This window comes from Corapipo altera, unplaced genomic scaffold (genome assembly GCF_003945725.1).
Source record: "Corapipo altera isolate COAL_440 unplaced genomic scaffold, ASM394572v1 308, whole genome shotgun sequence".
Lineage (NCBI taxonomy): Eukaryota > Metazoa > Chordata > Aves > Passeriformes > Pipridae > Corapipo > Corapipo altera.
In genome coordinates, this window is record NW_020884925.1 from 2,041,772 (window position 1) to 2,063,290 (window position 21,519).

A 21,519-nucleotide genomic window follows, 5' to 3' on the forward strand; every position below is an offset into this window, starting at 1 on the left:
TATCAGTGGGAAATCTGTCTTATGAGGGTATCAAAGCAGCTCCTTGAGTGCTGGGGCAGGAAGGGGGAGGGCAAGAAAAGGAGGACAAAGAACTGCTATGCCAGGCAAGGAGGTTTCTGTGCCCCCCCAGGCCCCCTGGGGTGGTGCAGGAGGGGATTCAAAGCCCCGTGTCCTTTCACTTGAGAGCTTCTTCTGCCCGTCCTGACAGCCCAAGGACTGGGAAAGCTGGGAGGGGAAGGTCTTGCTCTCTGACAGCACCATTGAGCCAGAGCCGGGCTTTGTGTTATTCACTTTTAAACTATGTGAGTAAACAGAGAAGGCTCCTCTTCCCGGTCCCACCTAGGCAATTAGGCTGCAGGCTGGAGCAGACGAGCCCTAATCCAGCCTGGCAGATTAAGGGTATGCTCTGCTCTCTCCTCTGGGTGAGTCCTTGAGCCAAACCACTGAGGAGAGGAGGAAGGTGAAGCTCCAGTTGGTGCTCTGGGACATCCCCTCTGGCGTGGAGCTCCTTGGAGATGTCCCACCAGGAGGAAAGCATGCCTTTCCCACCGCTTCTGGTGTTTTTATGACCTGTATCACCGTGTTTTGGTTGCTGAGCAGCAGCGATGGTCATGGCTCACTGTGTGCTGTGGGGGGAGTGGAGCAAACTCCAAACTGAGGGACTCAGCACCAGCTGGGAGGAAGAAGAGATGATTTCACTGAAGAGGGACCTCCCTGCTAACACAGCAAAAGCCTCTGAGCTCCAGGGATTTGGTGGCCACTTCTGCAGCCATGAGTTCCATCGGATGCTGCATCTTAACGCCTTCCACCTTGGTCCTTGGGGTTCCTACAGGAACTTGGCTCTTCTCTACAGAAAACCTTAATCCATCTTGGTGTCCTTTTCCCCATCAGTGCCACATGCTGAGTATTCCTAGAGGAAGAGGAGGCACCACCCCAGACTATCCCAGAGGGAAGAGAGCAGCCAGAGCTGAGGAGCCTTGCAGAAGACTGAACTGTTTCCAGGGTTGATAGTGATTTCTGCAGGCAGAAGAGGAAATAAAATGGCCAAATTCACCATGATTCCATGCCTGCCCTCCCACACAGAGTAAAGGAGTGTGGGAGATGCTGCAGCAATGCCATGCAAACACCCTGGAGAGGTGAACCCACCTCTGACTCCAGCCAGGAGGAAACCAGAAAGGGCTTAAACACTTTCAGAGCATCTCAGTGCCTCTGTGGGAGGCTTGTGGGGGCTGGATGGGTGGGAGGCAGCTCACAGGTTGATAGCCTGAAGGAGCACCAAACACATAGACATCAGAGAGAACTGATGGAGAACAGAGTCCAGAGGTGTTACAGAGTCTTGTAGCCATTCCCACACTGGGAATCACGTAGAAATAAATTAACCATTTCGGAGCTTTAGGTATAGGCAGCAGCATCTGTGCTGGCAACCAGGATTCTCTTTGGGACCCAGGCTATGGATGGGAGGAGAAGGGAGGGGAAAAAGGTCCACGTGTTTCTGAGGTTCAAACTGGGTGACCTCAACCAGAGCGGAAAAAAAAGGGAGGAAAAAAAAAGAGGGAAGAAACTGCAGCTTCCTCAGGCTGAGGCTTACTCAGAGTTACACGGTGGTGCTCATTAGGATGCAGATCCCTGAAAGCCATGGTTCCAGAGCCTCGGCCATGCTGAGGGAAGGGGCTGGGCAGCACCTTCCCTGGGGATGTGGGGACCCCCTGGCCAGCAGCCAGGCTGGGAGGGGGTGGCACCCCAATCCCTGCTGTGCCAGCGAGCCCAGCTTCCCAAAGAGGGACACTGATGGTGTCCCTTCAGAGGGCCTTGGCTTCATTTCAGAGCCCAGGGAGGTGAGGGGTGCTTGGGCATGGGACTGGCTCCTGCATGTCCATGCTCATCCCAGTGTTTCCTTGGCTGGGTGCTGCACAGAGGCTGCAGGCCAGAGCAGAGGGCAGCTTGCCAGCTTCCCTGGCTCAGCTGTCACCACATCCAAGGCTTTCCCAACACCACAGGTCTGTTCCTCGCCACAAGGCAATGAGCAAGGTGGTTTCCCTGCCCTGCCTGCTCTCCTCCTCTTCTTCTGAAACAGGAGTGCTGGGGTGTCCCCAGAGGTGGTGGGAGCTGTGTGCCCAGGGAACAAACTCTGGCAGAGGGCTGCTTCCCAGTGGAAGGCCTGGATGCAGAGGCAGAGAAAGGAGGGGGAGCTCACAGGGGAATACCAGCCCAGGGATCTCTGCTCCTGGGTGTAGGATTCCTGCAAAAAGCCTTTTCTCATGCCCCAGGATGCTCCTCCGCTCCTGGTGCTGGGGAGAAGCTGTGCCATGGGGCTGTCCTGGATATTCCATGGGTACCCATGAATATTGAGGTGGGTTTGGGGGTGTTTCCTTCCTGCAGGCAGGGAGCGGGTGAGCCACCCCAGTGCCTGCATCCTGCCCACTGAAAGAGTAGGGAGTGTGTCACGATCATCCCAGGGCTTCCAGAGTCCCAGGACTTCCCAGAGATGGAGCATCCAGACATTCCAAGGTAAGCAAGTCTGGCTGTAGGCTTTGGCTCTGGAGCCACAGACTTCCAAGCCCATGTCATGATGCACAAGTGGTTCCATCAGCCTGTGAGCCACTCCAAGGGGCTTCTCCCTCCCTGCATCCTCCCTCACATACTGGGAAACAAAAGCAAAAAGAAACACCACAGCTATTATTATTATTGTTGTTGTTGTTGTTATTATTATTATTAAGTGCAGGAATGGTGTGTCAATGCAGGAGCAATAATTCAAGCAGGAACATGGAGCTGGAGAGCTTTCAGATCCCAAACTTGACCCAAGCACAGTTGGCTTTGTGCTGCTCTTTCATCCACAGGGTTATTTTTGCTTTCCTCCTCCTGGGAGAACAGGATTCATCTCGTTTTCTGTGTTCCTTGGAGAGCACCTTGATGAGGGAATGGTTTAGCAGAGGAAAACCCTCTCAGCTGGTTGGGTCTGCTCTCATCCTGCCTGGCACAGCAGGGCAATGGCACTTCCACAGCCATCATGGAGATCCATTCCAGGTTCCCATCCCTGGAAGTGCTCCAGGCCAGGCTGGAGCAACCTTGTCTAGTGGAAGGTGTCTCTGCCCGTGGCAGGGGTGTGGAACAAGATGAGTTTAAAGTTCCCTTCCAATTCAAATCCTTCTGCTATTCCATGATTCTGGATGCGATGGTGATGTTTTACATCCCTTGGGAATTTATTCCCACTCTGCTCTTGCTGGGGCTTGGTTATCTCATTACCTACAGCAAATTATCTAGAGATAATGAGGTACCTGCATCTCTGGGTTAGTGGGTCTTGTCCTTATTGCTTTCCTGGGGCAGCAACTTGTGTAGGTTTGGATTTCGATTTATTTACCAATAACTGTAGGCCTTGATGGGATCTAAATCAAAGTTTTGAAGGGGATAAAGCTGGAAAAATGTTGGATAAGCAACCAGACCTGCCCATGCCTAATTTTTTTAGAATCACTGAATGGTTTGGGTTGGAAGGGACTTTAAAAAGCATCCAGTTCTAACTCCAGTTTTCTCCTAATTCAACCCAAAAGGTGATCTTACCCTGGATGGAAGGAGATCCAGAGCAAGGAGGGATGGGAGAAACTGTAAAGCCCTACCCCAAAAAAGCTCAGAGCATGGGATCTGACTTCCAGGACAGAGAGAGATGTGAGACCAGATGTCTCAGGGGATGCTCAGAATTCTTCCCCACACTGCCAGCACTCACCAGAGGCTTGGAAGGAGCTGGCAGCTTCCAAGGCTTCAACTCCTTCTTGTCTCTGGAAGAAATGAGTGGGATAAGGAAACCCTGATCTCTCACCTCACAATAAGTGTGTTTTAAATTTAAACACACTGGAAGCTGCTGGGAGCCCTCCCTGCTTCTGGCTCCTCCACCACTGCTCCATCCCTTCATCTCTGTTCTCCTTTGTCCCTCTCCTCCAGCCAGGCTGAGCATGGGAAAGAGACAATGTGTGTCGCGGTCCGATAGGGAGAGGGGACAGGACACGAGGACTGGTGCAAGCAGACTTCTTTATTCAGGCGTCTGTCTGATTCTTAAAACCTCCCGCCAGGGGAAGGGGCAGAACATCGGGTGGGCTATCAGACAGACAAACGGGGCAGCAAATCAGAACAGGGCACAGGTAAAAGGGGGAGGAGGAAGCCTGGGCATGTGCAGTTGTGCACTGTGTAGTATGGATACAATGAAACCACATAATAACAGTAAAGTCCATATGAAAGTCCTGTCGATTGCTGTATGCTTTTCTCCATGCCTGGAACTGTTCCCATCCTGAATCTTGCTTCTCTACATCTCACCCTTTCTTATTAGTTTGAAAAATGTCTGTTGTGATAGTCCTTCTTGCAGCATGCTGTGATACAAGAAATAGTTAGTAACAAAACAAACAGAGAAAGCAAAATTTCAAAACAAGTGGACGGCTGCATTTGCTGAGTGACTCCCCCCCTAAAAATTGTTTCCAGCCCGAGATGCCACTGTTCCATGGTGTCTAAAAGCTTAGTGATAGTGGTCTTCTGTGGACTAAGAGATGCTAGAAAGTAAGCAGAACATGTTAGAAGGGAGAATTTAGGATTGGGATCACATAATAAGGGAATTGCAGGGATTGCTGTGGTTTCCTGGCACTTGCTGAAGGGATGGGCTACGCAGGATGGAACACAGTTGAGGGGGTGCTGCCTTGTTTCTTGACAGCTCACAGGTGCACTGTTTAAGATCTGGCATTGAATTAAAAGTCACTTTTCTCTTTAAGTCTGGTGACTTTTTAGGAGGCAGCAGTTCTCCATAGGTGTTAGTAAGAGACCTGCAAGCTTTTGTTCAGTGTCTGCCTTTTCCGCACCGTTTGCACGGCGTCTTTGGAAGCTCCATCTTTGTAATTAATTGTGGACAGTTCTTTTTTATATGTCCTGTCTCACCACAGTGAAAACAGGTTTGTGGTCCAGCCAAAGCTTCAGCTATTAGTCTTGCTTTATGAGAATTAGACCCCACATTACGACATGCCTTCACCATTTCCATAGGGGTGGGGTCTTTAAGGGTTCTTAGTATTTGCTGGCAATCATCATTAGATTGCTCCATAGCCAACCTTAAAGATAGTGCATCCTGAGCTTCTGGGTGTTTAACTTGTTTTGCAATAGCTTTCTTCAGCCTTTCTGCAAAGTCTATGAATGGTTCTGCTGGTTTTTGTTGTACCTGTGTGTATGAAGGTATAGGTTCAGCAGCCTCAGCAATGGTTTGAATAGCTTGGAAGGCTAGATTTTTTGAAATGTCCAATTCATTCATAGGAATCTTGGTTTGGGCCTCATTGGAAATATATGGACCCACTCCGAACAGTCTATTAAAGGTCTCCAGGACTGGGGTCCCTGTGATTGCTGAGGTTTGCTGGGCATGCTGGTGAATACGAGTTTGCCATTCATCTAGGAAAAGTGTTGTTTGCATATTAGTGAAGAAAGCACTTATTAAATCTTTTATGTCGTTTGGAGTGAACGTGTAAGCAGCAAAAAGTGAACCAAGTATCCCTATGACATAAGGTGAATTTAACCCATAGTCAGTAATAGCTTGTTTTGTATCTTTCAGAACTGGGAGGGGGATTGGTTCCCAGACAGGGTGATTGTCAGGATGATAAAACACGGGGAATGCTTTAACCAAATTCAAATCATCAGCTGTTGACGCTTGTTCCTTTATGTAAGTCCATCTGCTTCTCTGGGCTCTGGCACCGGAGTAGCCAGGACCATAATTAGAAGCATGCTGGTCAGTATATGGGGATGGGGAGTTGGGAATATGTGGGGGACAAACGGCATGTACCGGAGCAGGGGAATTAGCACATCGGACTGAAAGGGTTAAATCGCCAGCTACTGGTGCGGCTGGATAAGCAGAGTTGCCGTGGGGACCGGGGAAAGGAGTACCTGGATGCGTTGTGGGTGGGGGGATAGAGGGAAGTAGGGGTGGCAGGGGAGGAGATGGGGGAAGGGAGGGGGGAAACGGAGGGGGGGGTGGCGGCGGAGGGGTGGGCGGCGAGAGGGGTAGTCGGGTAGGGGGTTGGGGGGGGCTGCCACATGGTCGGCTCCATGCGCGGGGGCCGGCGCCGATGGCGGCGGGCTCAGGGGGCGGTGGGGACACGGTGCCGGCCGAGCTTCCACAGCCGGGCTGGGAGGCGGTGCCGGCCGAGCTTCCACAGCCGGGCTGGGAGGCGGTGCCGGCGGGAGAGGCGCGAAATCCTTGCATGCCGTTTCTCCACGCCGCGTGTGCTCCCGCGTTCGCTCCCCGGCTTCGCCCGCGCGGTCGCTCAGCTCGCCGACGCCACGATGCAAGAACCGCTGGTATTCCGGGCTTTGTTTCTCCCCCCCGCCGCTCCGGGACCCTCGGGGCTTGCCGCTCTCAGGGGATTTAGACTTGGATTTTTGCTCCGATTCTTGGAGATTTTCATTGGAACTGGTTATTTGGTGTTGCAGCACCATCAAAACCAATCTCCAAGCAATTAATGCTTCGGCTGCGTTTTTGTCTCCTCTATCCTTTTGTTCCCATATCTGATGTCCAATTTTTTCCCAGTCCTGTATTTTTAAATCGTCCGAGACCACTTCGCTGCGGTTTTCTAGCCATTTTGCAAGCGATTTCGCAGAGTTTTCATCTAAGGGGTGTCCATGTTCAATAATAAAGTCTTTTAGCTTGCTGTATACAAATTTTTGAAGGGTTGATACCCAGAGGCCCATTGCAAGATTACTTAGGCTTCTGTTAGTCTGCAGTTGGTTTTAAAGTTGGTGGGAGATGGGTGAGGGATCAGGAGCTTCCCCGGTGCTCACCTTTTTCGGTGCGAGGGCCGTATGCCGCAAACTGGAGTTCACCGGGAGGGACCTGCGAGACGAAACGCTTCTCTCAGCGCTGTCTGAGCCCTTCGTGGCGTGGGGTCTGTCCGACGGTGGGTGCCATGTGTCGCAGGTCCGATAGGGAGAGGGGACAGGACACGAGGACTGGTGCAAGCAGACTTCTTTATTTAGGCGTCTGTCTGATTTTTATAACCTCCCGCCAGGGGAAGGGGCAGAACATCGGGTGGGCTATCAGACAGACAAACGGGGCAGCAAATCAGAACAGGGCACAGGTAAAAGGGGGAGGAGGAAGCCTGGGCATGTGCAGTTGTGCACTGTGTAGTATGGATACAATGAAACCACATAATAACAGTAAAGTCCATATGAAAGTCCTGTCGATTGCTGTATGCTTTTCTCCATGCCTGGAACTGTTCCCATCCTGAATCTTGCTTCTCTACAAATGTGGATATTGGGACCATCTGTACAGCTTTCTTACTCCAATTAGCTCAATAATTAGAGCCTCATCAAGGATGCTGCTGCCTCCAAAGATGTCTCCAAGGTGAGAGCTGTTAACAAGGCTGTGAGGTCCCCAGCAAGAGCCCTGGAGATGGTGGGATGGGGTTAAAGCTGCCTCTGGTCCTCTTGGACAGAATGGTGGGTGCTGGTGTGCCAAATTCCCTACAGTACCCAAGGGATTTTCCTTCATTCCATATTTGGGATGTGCTTCAGGTGTAGAAGAGGACCCCATCCATCTCCCACTCCCCTCCAAACAGTTCCTGGGCCAAAAAAAAGCATCTCTGTTTGGGCTCTGTTGGATAATTTGGGGATTGCTAGATAATTTGAGGAGTGGAGAGAGATTTTCTGGTCCCTAGGAGCAAACCTAAGGCATTTCTGGAAGGATTAAAACCTGGGAAGATGAGGGGTTTGTAGCAGTGGGTGACCTTTAAATCCCACCTCTCCCTGTCACCAGGAGATCAGCTGAGTAGCTGATCTCTCCAGAACTTAGAGCATGACTTTATGGGGAAGCAAATCAAAGAGAAGAGGGAAAAACAGAGGGAAGAGGAACAAAAGCAGATGTTCCTGGACTGATCTGCCATGGGAAAAGGAGATGGGCAGGTCTGTGAGCTGGGGACCACCCACCCTTCTCCATCACTTGGACTCCTGGCCAGCATCACTCAGGGTACTGCCTTCCTAAAGGGGGTTAAATTCCCCTGAGAGGCTTAATTGGCAAAAGGAAACATTGGGGAGCATAAGCTGGAACAAGAACTGACCCTTTTTGGGGTAGGGGAGAAGTGACGTGGCTGGGGAGCAGCAATGAACTCTGCTGGAAATGCTGCCTGAAGAGGGGAACCTGGTGCCCATGCTCCCACCTGGAGCCCCTCATCCCTGTGCCTGCTGGGGTGAATCCCAGGATGGGTGTCCCATCTTGGCTGTCAGTTTGGGAGACTGTGGAGGCAGTGGCAGTCTGAAGCCAGCAGGTTTCCTGAGAGCTAAGAGGGAGGCACAGCCCAGCAAACCACAGATCGAAGATAGATGCTGAGGCTGAGAAGCCTCAAAAAGAAAATTGAAAACCACACGGCCAAAATTTGACTGAATCAGTCAAACTGTCACCTCACTAGGCTCACAGTAACCCCATGGGGATGCTGGGCATGATCCCTGACACTGAGTATCTGAGCTCTCCCAGGTGCTCACTAACCAGGGAGGATGCTGATAGCTGGAGGGGCAAAAAAGATGGTAATGGCTATGCCCTGGGTGGAAATTACCACCCACCTTCTCCCAAAAGCCATGTTTCCAAGTGCTTCTGTCTTTGAAAATTAATATAAAAATTAAAATAATAAAATAAAAATTAAATAATGGAGGATTTTGAGGCTGGTGCTGATGGTGCCAGCAGGTTTGATGCCTCAGCCACTCAGATGATTTGAGTAGCTGACGAAGAGAGGAATCATGCAGGAAGTGGAGAGAAGGAAATTCATAGGAAAAAGAAGGAACAAGAGCAGGCATTTGCTGAGAGAACAGGTAGAAACTCCCCTCTCTGCAGCAGAGATATGTAAGGGTGAGAAAATGTTGAGATTTAGTTTTCAGAGTCCAGCTGGATGCCTGGCAGCAGGATGTGGCCACACTGGGATGAGGAAAGGTCTTTCTAGAGTAAAGTTATGTAAATGTATGAGCCAACTCCAGCTTAAAGGCATTATCTGCCATGTCAAGGGAATTGTGATTCTGTTCAGCGAGGTAAAAACTAACAGTGATAATTTTAATGCCCATAACTCCAAATAACAAGCTTTATTATCCACCCATTTGCTCGTTTTAATGCATAAAAACTATCATATGTTAACACTAATATATAACATCTCATAATTAAATATAATAACTATTCTCTAATTGCATTACCATTTGACCAAAGAAAATATTAGCAGCAGTACCTGATCAATGAACTCCAGACAAAGCAATGGTCTGTAAACACCGGAGCCAAGGGACCGGGAATTCAGTGCCAGCTCCTCCCAGATCCTTATTTTCTTTGCTGCTGCCACATAACTGCTATAAATTAAAGCTGTAATGGGAAAGTAATGCTTGTGAGGCCAAGGAGAGGAGAATTCAAACCTTGCCCTCTCGGCCTTTGTTCAGTAAAGTATTAAAAAGGCGGAATTATTTTTCAGTTAGAAATCTTTATTTCTCACTGCTAATGGGAGCTGAGCCTCTTCCACTGCTTCACTCCAGGGTCTTGGGCAACCCAGTCTCCCAGCATCTGTGTCACTGGGTTAATCATATTTACGTGCTTTTTATGGGGGTTAATGATTAGTCGGGGAATGTTTGAGTGTGTTGCAAATTACACAGAAGTGACAGTTAATGGAACGTCATGTGGAACGTTGAGAGAGCTCTGCAACAAGTCAAGGCCCAGGCCAGTTTAGGGATTCTGCAGCTGCCTTGGTAACAAGTCAGTGCAGCCCAATCCATTTTAGGGGCTCTGTGGCCACAGTGGCAATAAGTCAAGTCTGCCAATCAAATTTAGGGACTCCGTGGCCGCCTTAAGTAACAAATTGTAACACTTCTCAATTAATATGGGTATCTCCAGCTAATAAAGACACGTATAGTCCTGAGCCAGGCGTGCACATCAGCCAGAGTTACCCCGCGTGAATCAGGTGCCCAGTTAAAGAAATGCCTGCTTCTTAATGCTGCCTTGGTGTTAAGGAGTTTTCATTCCCGAATTTGGGAGACAGGTGGACTTTTCCAGACGCGACTCCTTAGATAAACACCACGTGTTAACGCCAGCGAGTGGACTTGGGGCTGGCAGGGGTTAAATCCAGGAGGAGGGGCTTTTCTTTGGGGTGGGGGTTGACTGTGAAGCTCAGGAGCCGTCCCCAGCCCAGCCCAGCCCAGCCCAGCCCAGCCCAGCCCAGCCCAGACTGCCAGCTTCCTTCTGTCCCTGCTTACGAGATGGTAAAGTGATTTTGTGTGGACAGATGGACTTGTGTCTGGCCGGACCCGGACCCCTGGCCGTGTCCTGGTGGTCTCAGGCTCGGGGAGCGTCCCTGTGCTGAGAGGGTGCCCCTAACTCTGTGAGGAGAGGTCTCCCTGTAATGGGGGCTCCTCTTTAACAGGGGATCCCCCCAATGCAATGGGGGGCGGGGGTCTCCTGAATGGGGTCACTTCCTAATGGGGACGCCTGCATCACTGAAATTCGGGAATAAAACTCCTTAACACCAATTAAGAAGGAGACATTACTTTATTACAATGCCGGACCATGGCCCTGGATGCTTAGGGGGATATGCATACCTGGCTCATATTTATTAACCCGGGAATACGGATTCAGCAGAAAAGTCTTACATATGAAGTTGTTCAGCCTGGTTATGTAAAATTGGGCAATATGTTTTTGAACACCTTGTTACTACGGTAGAACCACTAAACTGGATTGGGCTGCATCGTCTTGCTCCCGAGCTCTCAACGTTCCACTAACTGTTACTTCTGCCTAATTTTCCACAGCTGCACTGAGGGGGGGGTCCCCTCTTAGTGGTGGTCCTCTCTAATGGAGCCTGCCTGCAATGGGGGCCCCCATCATGGGAGTCCCTCCATAATGGGGACTGCTTGTAAGGGGCAGGGGGGGGGGGGGCTTTTTGGCTGTCTTCCCTAAGGAGGGGGCCCCCTTAATGGACTAACTGCAGTGAGCATCCCCTTAATTGGGGCTCCATACCAAGGAGAGCTCCCCTTAATGAGGCTCGCCCCCAGCGTGGGCTCCCCGTGCGGCTCCTCCTCCACACCGGGGGGGTTTGCTGAAACGGGGACACTGCCCTACAGGGGCTCCCCGCAGCGTGTGTCCCCCGCAGCGTGTGTGTGGGGGGAATGTGCCCGTCCAGGGGGTCCCCGCTCCGAGCGCACGGGCTGACTGCACGTGTGGCTCCGCTCTGCCCTCCCGTCCCGTCCCGTCCCCTTCCCTCCTCCGGCCGGCCCACACGCACACCCAGCCCTCCTCCTCCTCCTCCTCCTCCTCCCACTTCCTCCGCACAGCGCGGGCTGCCGGCCGAGCGCTCCCCTCCGTGCCCGCCGAGCCCCCCCGGCCCCGCAGCGATGCTCCGGGGGAGGCACCGCGCCGCAGCCGCAGGTGAGTGAGGGGCCGCAGGGATGCGCGTCCTGCGGGACCCAGGACAGAGCGGAGGGATGTGGGGGGACAAGGGGGCGGGGGGGACCCCCAGCCAGCTCCCCGCTTGCTTTGGCGCTTCCCTCGGCGGGTGAAGCCCTCGGACAGGGTGGGGGGGGCCCCCCCTCGCTTCCCCGCACGCCGCCCTCGGGATCGTCTGCTTCTCGTTGAGCCGTGCAGGGAAAAGCGGGTTGCAGGCTCCGGATCCCGGGATTTTACCCATTTATGGACACTTTGGATCATGCGGCTGATGCGCAGCGTGAGTGCGCTTAGCTTCCTGCGAGAGGCTTATTTTGGGGGTCGCCGGAGCGTTGCTCACACGAAAGCGGTGGCCGTGGGTGTGTGAAGGGGACAGAAGGACGTACACGGCCACCTCTGCCCCCGCGCCCCATCCCTACCTCGTGTCCTGGCAGGGGTCTGCGAGCGCCGGGGCACCCCAGCCTTGACCGTGGCCAACCTGGGACGTGACATCGATGTTTTTGGAACGGGATCGATGCGTTTTGGAAGTGTTTTAATCCCCTAAATAGTAAGGAACTGAGCCCTTCTGGTGGCTACTCAATGCTCCGTGAAGGTTTGGTTTTTTTATATAAAAGTGGATATTCCTGGGGATTTTCAACTTAATTCGCAGACAAGCCATGGCTTGGTGCATGCATTCCATGAGGATACTGCCTTAAAAAACAGCCGGCTTGGTCCAAGGGAAGGCTCTGACTCGGCATTTGCCCACCTGGGAGAAGCTCAGGAGCTCCAAACTTTGTGGAAGAAGGGCAAGGTATGGAACGAGGCAGCCGGGACCGCTGAGGCCTCTCGTTTGTATCCCCGAATGATCAAAGCCGGGGGGGGGGAGCGTTGCCGGTGATCTCATCCAAACCCGCGGGAGAGATGGGAGAAGTAACCTCCTCGGCAGGGTCCCAAAGTCCCCGCGGTTGTGAAACCGGGATTGCCGCCGGCCGGGAATGAGCCCCGTTACCGGTGGAGAAATCCGCTGGTCGAGGGGGGACCCCGGGGAACTCCACCCCCGCCAGCGACCCTCCGCCGCGGCTCCTCGGGGGCGGCTCCGTGGGGCTGGGGATGCTTCGTGCCGGCGGGTTTAGGAGCTATTTGGGGTCTGTTTCTCGAGTCCTGCGGGCCGGCTGGGAGCTGGCGGCTTTTTCTTGGCATCACGTGGCGATGGAGGAGGCGGGAGGCTGCGGTGAGAGGCTCCCGCTTAGGACATCGCATCCTGGGCAGGAAATTCCGGGGAGCCGTGTGCTGCGCCTGACTAACCCCGCTGATAACAGACACGGACACATTGTTGGGAGCTGTCGGAGAAGAAAAGAGACGTCTACAGTGTTCCCAACAGCCTTGGCAGGCCGAGGAGCCTCGGGGAGGGGGAACAGAAGCCCTCCTGTGCCCGTTGGACACCCGAAACGTGGCAGATAAAAGTTTTCTGAGGCCCGTGGGAGCTTATCAGGGAGGTTTTGCTGCTCGGGCAGCACGTGTTCTTCTGCATTTGGTTTTACTTTTACTCCCTCCTGACCAAACGGTCTGTTCCGGGAAAAAAAACCTGAGAAGAGGAAGGGGGAAAAAAAAATCAAAAAACATTTAAAAAAAGATGAATAACGGGTTGTGTTTAATCCACCTCCTGCTTTTCCCAGCTGTGGGGTTTCAGAATTGCTGACTGCATTTGTTGGGTTCACTCAGACATCCCCCCAGCCCTGATTCCCACTTATCCCTCTCCACCTCCATGGGCTGAAAGGGGATAGTCCCAGAGGGAAAAAGCTGGTGGTGACAGCAAAACTGGAGCTGTTTTCTTGGGATGGTGCAGATGTAGGGATGGCATCCCCTCGGTGAAGCCCCGGTGGATTTCATGGAAAGAGTGAGCCCAGGAGTGTCCTCACCCTAATGAGGTTAATGAGCCTAACCCTGTGAGGCATCAGAGATTCCAAGTGCCTGGCTCGGGCCACGGGGCATCCCTCCAGCAAGGCTGGAAGTTGGATCTGGGTAAAACAGGGCAATTGCATCATGCCCGGTGGCATCAGCTGAGTGAAGGCAGGGCTGGTGTCACAACGTCCCCACGCTCCCCACGCGCAGGGGGTGGGGGTTGTAGATCTCTGGGGTTTGGGGGAAAGGGGAAAAAACAGTGGGGAAACGTCAGGAGTCACAAGATCCTGGGTTTCTGTCCTGGCTTGTCCAACCTCAGCATTGTCACAGCTGGGAAGGAATCCCGTGCCTGCATCTCTCTCCCACGCAGCATCTCCTAGGGAGATGGCTTTAAACAACAGCCTCCTGAGAGATCCTTCTTGGAAGGAAAATAACCCAGTTTGGGATTTTCCCCGAGCTTTTTTCAATTTGAAGGGAGCTGTTTTCCCTGGATCTAAGTGCTGGCAGATTTAATAGGTACTGGATGTCTTAGAAATGACCCTGAGGATTTATCATGAGGATAAAGCTGTTGGAAACGATGTGGGGGAGCTGCTTCCGAGGGTGCAAGTGGGAAAGGAAGCACTGACCCTCTGATGGGGGTTTTCAGAGGATTTCAGGGAAGCAGCATCCTCACTGGGAAGTAAGAAATTGTTGAAGTTTGGATAAGAAACTTCAAATGGAAGAGAGAAGCAGAGAGTGCAGCCTCAGTCTTGCTGTTTTGGGGTGAGCTGGGGCTGGGGAGAGGCAGATCATCCCCTGCTCCCTTCCAGGCAGAGCTGCTTCACCACCACCACTGGGTCCCTTATCTCCCCCCACAAGTCTTCTCGTTATCTGCTCCATTTCCCCTGCTGTGGATGTGGCTTTTGTCTTATCTCCATGTGCTTTTCCTCCATTTCCTCGTTGGCTTCTCTGCTAACTCTCGTCACAAAAGGAAAAAAATAACATGGAGGAGATCCTGCTGCAGCAGGATCTGGGCTTGGGGATGCTGGGCCGTGCTGGGAAATACGGGGGGATGTTTGCCCGTGTTGGGAGGGTGCTGTGCCAGTGATGCTCAGGTGGGTCTTGGGGCTTGCTTGGGTGATTTACAGGATGTTCAGGTGATGCTGGGGGGTACTGGGTGAAGGTCCTGTGATGCCCTTGGTACTCTAGTGATGCTCATGTGTCTCAGTGGGATGTTTAGGAGATGCTGGGCAGTGCTGGGGAGATGTTGGGTGATGCCAGGTGATACTGGGAGAATACTTGGGATGCTCCAGGATGCAGGACTATGGTGGGACAGCCTGCCAGCTCCACCTGCTGGCATTCACCACCTGTCACTGTGGACCAGACTCTCCACACAGCAGCCCCAAATCAGAAGACATCCTAAGGGAGAGGATGAACTGCTACCTCAGAGGGAGAAATCTCAAATTACTTTAAAAGGTGAAACTGGGGGTGGGAATTTTGGGCACTCTGTGTTTGTGTCTGCTGGCTCTTCACCTGAGCTGACCCAGCTTTGCTCCCCACTGCCTGCGACAGATACTCATTGAGGCTTTGGAACCGAAGCAGTCAGAGCTTTCCAGGGCTTTTCCAAGGAGACAGATGGAGAAATGCCCAGCCAGCCTCCCAGGATTCCCCCCACTGGCTGTGGGCTCCCACCCTGGCTTACACAGGGCTGCCTGACCAGATCCTGCACTTCCACCCCGATGATCAAATGCTGCATCTCAGTTGGGGTTGGGTGGGTTTTTTTAGGATCTCTGCCAGGTATTGGGAGGATGGGAGAAGGGAAGCAATACCTGTTGCCCTTGGCAGAGGCTGGCTGTGAGACAAGCAGGGTTTTCCACACCTCCCCTCCTCTGCTTTAGCTTTCCAGTGTGATCCTGAGTATCACAAATGGGGTGCATGTGAAAACCAACATTCTTTCTCCAGCCAGCACGGAGGCAAGGTGACTTTTGGAGGGCTCCTGAAGGACTCTGTCATCCTGTGCCACCACAGGGTGCTGGCTGTGGGGAACTTGATTTGCTCATGGTTTATTCTCTCTCTTGTTCAGGAAGGCCAGGTCACCTCTCCTGTCAGGACACCTGCAGCAAGGTATAAATGGCCTCAAAACAGTTCTTGGACTCTGTGGACCCTGTGATTTTCCACAAGCGACCTCGGCTGGAGACAGAGGCCACCACCAGCTTTCTGTCCAGCAAAATCCAAAGCAAATCCAGCCCTGTGCCCAACCTTGGTTCCGAAAACCATTTCAACTACAAGGGCTCCTACTTTGCCTGCCCACTGCAGAGCTCCAAGGGTCCTGAGCAGCCCCTGGCCCGCTGGAGCCCAGCGCCCACCTACCTACACTACGGCCCTGGTGCCATGAGCCAGCCAGCACCTGCCGAGGGGTCTCTGGTGGGCTTCCTGCTGCACCCATCGGAGAGCCTGGGCATCCAGAAGGGCAAGGACAGCCTGATGCAGGAGCAGCTGATGGCTAGGAAGAAGTTGGACAGCCCAAGATACCCCTTACCAGTGAAGAAGCCTGTGGTGGTGAACAAGGCGGCCCCACTGGCGGTCCCCAAGCCGGTGTATGGAGCCCCTGCCCGCTTCCTGGCCCCCAGGATGGCTCTGCCGCTGGGAACACAAGTGGAGAGCCTGCAGCAGACACCAAGGGAGGCAAACTGGGCTCTGCCCCCTGCCACCCACCCTCTCCACCTTGGCGAGCCCCACAGGAGGGGTCCCTGCTCTGACCCCAGCATCCCACCGCTGCCCTCCGGCCTGGTGCTGCCCGCCAAGGAGCAGTTGGGCTCCCCCGTTGCCTTATCCCACTACTATGTCACCTTTGATAAATACAGGCCCCCCCCAAGCACCCCAGTCTTGGAAGCAAGCTGTCCCACTGCCCACAGCCAGAATAAGGTGCCAGAGGTCCCCAGCCTCATCCCGGACTCCTGTCCCAAGCTCCAGCTGCCTGATGCTGGCCTGACAAACCCGGAGAGGCCAGAAATGTGCTACCCACCCCTCCCTTACCCACTGTCTCCTCACAGAGCTGCTCCCCTCTATCACCCTCCGGCTCCCCCTGCGGGGGAGGCCGGTGCCCTGCCCAGCTCCAGCTTTGTGGAAAGCAGGAAGCCCTTTCCTGGCTCTTACCTCAAACCCCAAGCCCCAGGGAGCTACTTTCCCAGCCCCTTGGACCCCTACATGCTGAGGACAGCGGGTGCTGGTCCCTCCAAGCCGGTGGTGGTGCTGAGGGATGCTGAGCTGCCAAGGGATGTCCAGTTGCCCGGGTACCCTGGTTTTACTTTCAACCCTGGCAATGAATCCGTGTTCCACACCTCCTTTGCCACCCTGGAGCCAGGATGTGAGCAGCACGAGGCGGGAAGTCAACGGTGGCGAGCGGTGTCAAGGCACAGCAGCGCTTTCCAACCTGTCTGCACCCCTGAGAAGCTCTCCAGGGGCTCCAGTGGGCTCACGGAGACATTTCCCAAAAGAGAAGGGAGCTGGGAGAAACCCAGGCAAGGGGAGCAGGAGCCCCCATACCTGGGGAGGAGGAACACCAGCCCAGCCCCACAGGACACTCTGTGTGGGGGACCAGTGTCTCCTGTCATCACAGGGAAAGGAAATGACTGCAAGGTCAAGGATCCGACCAAGGAGCTTGCCCCCCCTTCTTCATCCATGACCCCCCCAAAGGGGCTGGAAGACCCGAGGGACACCAAAGTTTTTTCTTCCTCTCCACCAATGCCAGTGATCCACAATGTCTTCAGCCTGGCACCTTACCAGGAGTACCTGGAGAGGGCCAAGGGCTCAGCCCATGTCCTCTTCTGCAGGGACCATCTGTGGGGGGACCCCCCACCTCAAAACAGGAGCCCTAGCCAGGAGCCTGCTTCCCTCAGAGAAACCTTGGTGGTGTCCAGCCTGAGATCGGACGGCGGTGTGGTGCAGAGCCAAGAGGAAAGATGTCACAAGAGGGCCCCCAAAAAGCCAAAGCCTGTGCCCCAAGAGCTGGGGTCTCAGGAGGGCAGCCCTGATGGGGTGGGCGCTGGGGAGCTGCTCAGTGAGGATATGGTGCTGGACCTCAGCTTGAAGAGACCAGTGGAAGCCACGGAGACCCAGGGACTCACTGGCTGTGTGGAGGGGACACTGGACCAGGAGGATGTGGAGGAGGAGGAGGAGGAGAAAGAGGCTACTGGGGGCAAGGTGGAAATGGGAGAGGGGGCCCAGCCCCAGCTGCTTGAGGTGGGCTCTGGGGACAGGAGCAACTTCCAGAGCTCAGCCACCTTCATGTTCAAAAAATACAAGCTCCTGCACTCCCTCACGCCCAGCACAGAGCCCCCCCAGCAGGATGGCAGCCCCCAAGCCCCCCAGCCCAGCCCACCCAGCAGCACCCCCACACTGAACCCACCAGCCTCCTCACCATCCAGCAGCCCCCCAGTCCCACCACCTGACCCCCAGCCCAGCACCATCTCAGGCCCAAACCCTCCCCAGCCTCCACTTCCCGAAACCCCCTTCACCCCAGGGGAGGAGGGGGTCTCACTGGCCAGGAAGTTTGTCAGTCCCCCACCAGACACCCCCTCTGGGCAGTACTTTGCCACCCTGCACACCTGGCTCTGTGACACAATTTCGGGATCAGTGTCACGTTCATCCCCAGAGCTCCTGCAGCAGTGGCTGAAGAAGGCAGAACTGGTAGAAGAGCTGGGAGATTTGCCCAAGTCCCTGCCCAAGTCCAAGAACAACTCCAAGGCTCCCACTTCTCAGAAGCCCATGAAAGGCAAGGAGATCTGGCTGGCTTTCCAGGACGTGGCCACGCTCCTGGCCAACCTGCTCTCCCAGCTGGAGACCTTCATGTTCGCTTGCCCTTTCCCCCACGTCGTCCGGGCAGGAGCCATCTTCATCCCCATCCACGTGGTGAAGGAGAAACTCTTCCCGAAGCTCCCTGGGACCTCCGTTGACCTGGTGCTGCAGAAGCACAAGGTGGAGCTGCGTCCCACCACGCTCTCGGAGGAGAGGCACCTGAGGGACCTGGAGCTGAAGAGCTGCACCTCCCGCATGCTGAAGCTCCTGGCGCTCAAGCAGCTCCCCGAAATCTATCCAGACCTGCTCAACCTCCACTGGCACAACGCCATCCGGCAGCAGCTCGGTAGGTAGCCTGGCATCTCCTGTGAATCCCAGGGATGCTCCAGCTGCACCTGCCTTTCAGATGCTGCTGTTTCTTGGGAGCATCTGACGCTCACCCGGTGCCTCAGCATCCCTGTCCTACTGGGTGTTCTGCCCACCTCTTCCCTGGAGGTTGTGGAGGGAAAAAGCTTGAGCTGGGAGGGAGAAAAGTCATCCTGGGGATATCGAGGAGGTGTCAGTCACCTCCAGGCCACCTCTGCCCAGCCAAGGGCAGTGTGCCAGACCTGCCACTTACGATTGTCCCATCAAACTGGTGGCCTCTTTGCTCTGCCCAGATACCCTTCTGCTACTGCTCAAGGCCATTACCAACAACTTTATTTCTTGCAGGTTTGAGGTCGCAAGCCAACCAGCATCCTTCCAAGTAGGTAACTCCTCTTCCATGTGGCTTTATAGGAATTTATGGGATTTATATGTCATTTTGTGGAGGCGGAGGTATATTTTTGTGGATTTGAGCTGGCTGAGGAGGCTCCACTCCATGGGTCAGGCTGGAGCGGGGAATGTTTGGGATGTGGAGGTGAAGATCCTGCCCTCCCTAATCACTCCTTCCTCTCCCAGGTAGCCCTGCTCAGACGCTGAAAGCTGATGGCAAAGCAACAGCCATGGATAAATCAGAGAAAAAGGAGGCACTAAGGAATGTGCCAAGGACAACAGCTAGATGAGAATGGGAGCAGGAAGGTCCCTCGCCTCCAGAGCTGTGGATATTGAGATCACCGGCAGCCCTACAGGGAGATGCTCAGTTCCCACCAGCATCAGGGGACCTTCCAAGGACAGTTCTCAGGGTGGAGAACAGCTTAGTGATGCAGGACCACATGCAGGGATGCTGGTGTGGTGTCTGGAGCCACGGGGATGGGCTCGAGCCCCTTGTGGCAGCTGAAGCTAGTTTGAACGCATCATCTCTTGGTGCATCCTCACCTCCATCCATGACTGACTTGGTGAGCTGAGAGGAATTGGCTGGAGTTCCAGTGGATCTGGAGCAAGAGGAGCATGGAAACAGTCCTCAGCCTTGGTCCTCAGCACCATCCCCAGCCTTGGAAAAAGGCTGGCTACTGCAAGGACAACATCCCACCTACCTCCTCTCTCCTCTAAATCCCCTCTCCTGCTATATCCGTGCCATTCCCAAGAAATGTACCTTCCGTCTGGTTTAAAGTGCTACAGAGACCTTTCACAACATCAGGACAAGGGAATCGTGACTTCTGTAGTCCTGAGACTAATTTTTTTTGTTTTAAATGAAGACATTTTACAAATGTTCTGGATTTACCTTTATAAGGAGCTGCTGCCTTCAGGTCGTGTGTTTTGGGTGGTTTTTTTCTTTAAATACAGTAATTTATACTTAACTTTTTATTTCAACTAAAAGGCTGCAAGAAAAATTTAAAGATTCCTAAAGAAAAACCAAACTACTTGACACCCCAGATGCTCTTCCAGTGGAGAACACGGGAGATGCACATTTAGTGATCACCTTAATGGAGATGTGGTGATCATAGCATAGAGGGGAGTCATGCTGCCAGGCCTTGGAAGCAGGGATCCTTTCCATCCCAGCCCTTGGAAGCAGGGATCCTTTCCATCCCAGAGGGTTGATGGGCATACCAGAACATACAAACATCCCCTCGTCCTGGGGGGCTGCAGCAGGGTGCACAGCAGAGGCCTTACCAACTCATCACTCAGGTGTTTCTCCAGCTACTGCAGGGCATGGAGGAACAAAACAAAGATTCTTAGGATTTTTTTATTTCACTACAGGGAATATTTATTTTGAACTAAGAAAAAAACCTACCCAGACTGTACTTAGCCAAAAGGTGTGTTTGCTGTTGGGGGATTTCTGTGTGTGGCCTTTGTGGTTTTCCATTGGGATGGACTTGCTGTGGATGGGACAGGGAAGGGGGGATGCTGCTGTTCTCCTCACTCTCCCTCACCACTGTGCACAGTGATTGGGAAAGCAGCATTTGTTAATAACGTCATTTTTATACTTTTTATTGCAGGGAAGAAAGTTCCTTCCCCTTATTTAATTTTTTTGTAAGAATGTCAATTCTAAGAGGTTCTTCATCTGATTAAAAGAGTTTGGCTCATTTCCAGACACGCCGTGATTCTGTCTCTGCTTCCCAGTGTGGGCACAACAGGGTCTTTCTGGGCATGGAGCATCCCCAAATCCCCACCCTGACGCACTTGCCTGCTTCTCCCTGCATCAAGCCACAGGTGATGTGCCCAGTCCCTCTGTGCCCTCATCAGGGGGCTGGATTCAGTGTCCAGTGTGCCATCACAGATCACCCAGGGGAGCGGGACATCCAGAACCAGGGTGACAGCCTGGGGAGAGGATGCTGGTGGAAGTGTCTGAGCACCAGAAACTGGGCAGGAAAGCATGGGGTGCTCAGGGATGCACCCTGGGCTGATACAGTGGGGACCCCCAAGACACTCTACCCCTTGTGAACCTCCTTCAGGCATGGAATCTACCTGATCCCAAAAGCCAGGTGCCCCAGACACGTTTTTCAGCCCAAATTACTGGAGCTCAGCAGGGGAACAGCACTGTCACAACCCACTCCAGGAGTGTTTTAGGGAACATCATCAGGGTTTGAGAATGATCCTGCCTAAAGGAGCAGACGTACACCCTCCTTCCTCTGCCAAGGACTTAATGAGGAGCAGAAGGAAGCTGAGACCCCTCCAGCTTCACCTGGGGGAGTGCAAATGAGTTTGTGTGTTAATTGGGAGCAGCTGGAATGGAGGCACATCCCCCTGGGAAATCAGATAAAAGCCAGGGCTTGGGTGCTGTCAGGTGTGTGTGGGTTGGTGAGTTTGGCTGTCCTTGGGGAGGCTGATTGCAGCAAGGTGGGTGTTTGGGGCAGGGAATGAGGTAATGTCTGAGCCCAGGGCTGGTTACAACCCTGCTCTGCCCTGGGAGCCCCCTGGGAGGTGCCAAGGCTTGGCACAGGCTTTCCTGAGCTAGGAAGCTGCTGGAGAGAAGGAAGATGTTTTAACAAGGTGCCCTGGCTCTGGTTTGTGGGTTGCTCTGGGAATGGAGCAGTCATTGGGATGGGCTGTGGTGGGGAGCTGGAGGGACCCAGCCTAAATCTGGTGTACCTCTCCAC

General features: G+C 53.6%; 1 protein-coding gene across 7 annotated transcripts; it reads left to right on the plus strand.

Moving 5' to 3' along the window:
- The first annotated feature begins 11,303 nt into the window (after positions 1-11,303).
- Positions 11,304-20,503, plus strand: CUNH15orf39 (chromosome unknown C15orf39 homolog). Of its 7 annotated transcripts, none has more exons than XM_027657868.1 (5): positions 11,309-11,389; positions 11,839-12,194; positions 12,653-14,740; positions 15,348-18,407; positions 19,001-20,503. In XM_027657868.1, the coding sequence occupies exons 4-5, from the start codon at positions 15,395-15,397 to the stop codon at positions 19,102-19,104; spliced, it is 3,117 nt and encodes a 1,038-aa protein (XP_027513669.1). In that variant the 5' UTR covers positions 11,309-11,389; positions 11,839-12,194; positions 12,653-14,740; positions 15,348-15,394; the 3' UTR covers positions 19,105-20,503. The 7 variants fall into 7 exon arrangements, with proteins under 7 accessions (XP_027513671.1, XP_027513669.1, XP_027513670.1 ...); XM_027657869.1 differs by having other exon boundaries at positions 11,839-11,951; positions 12,054-14,740; XM_027657872.1 differs by adding an exon at positions 18,773-18,806 and having other exon boundaries at positions 11,839-14,740; positions 19,001-19,093.
- Positions 20,504-21,519: the final 1,016 nt, after the last annotated feature.

Bases quoted from the DNA above. Each gene is read 5' to 3' on its own strand.
- CUNH15orf39 (XM_027657870.1), top strand. From the start codon at position 15,395: ATGGCCTCAAAACAGTTCTTGGACTCTGTGGACCCTGTGATTTTCCAC. The intron at 18,408-19,000 runs GTAGGTAGCCTG...TTCCTCTCCCAG, and splicing joins CGCCATCCGGCAGCAGCTCG to GTAGCCCTGCTCAGACGCTG.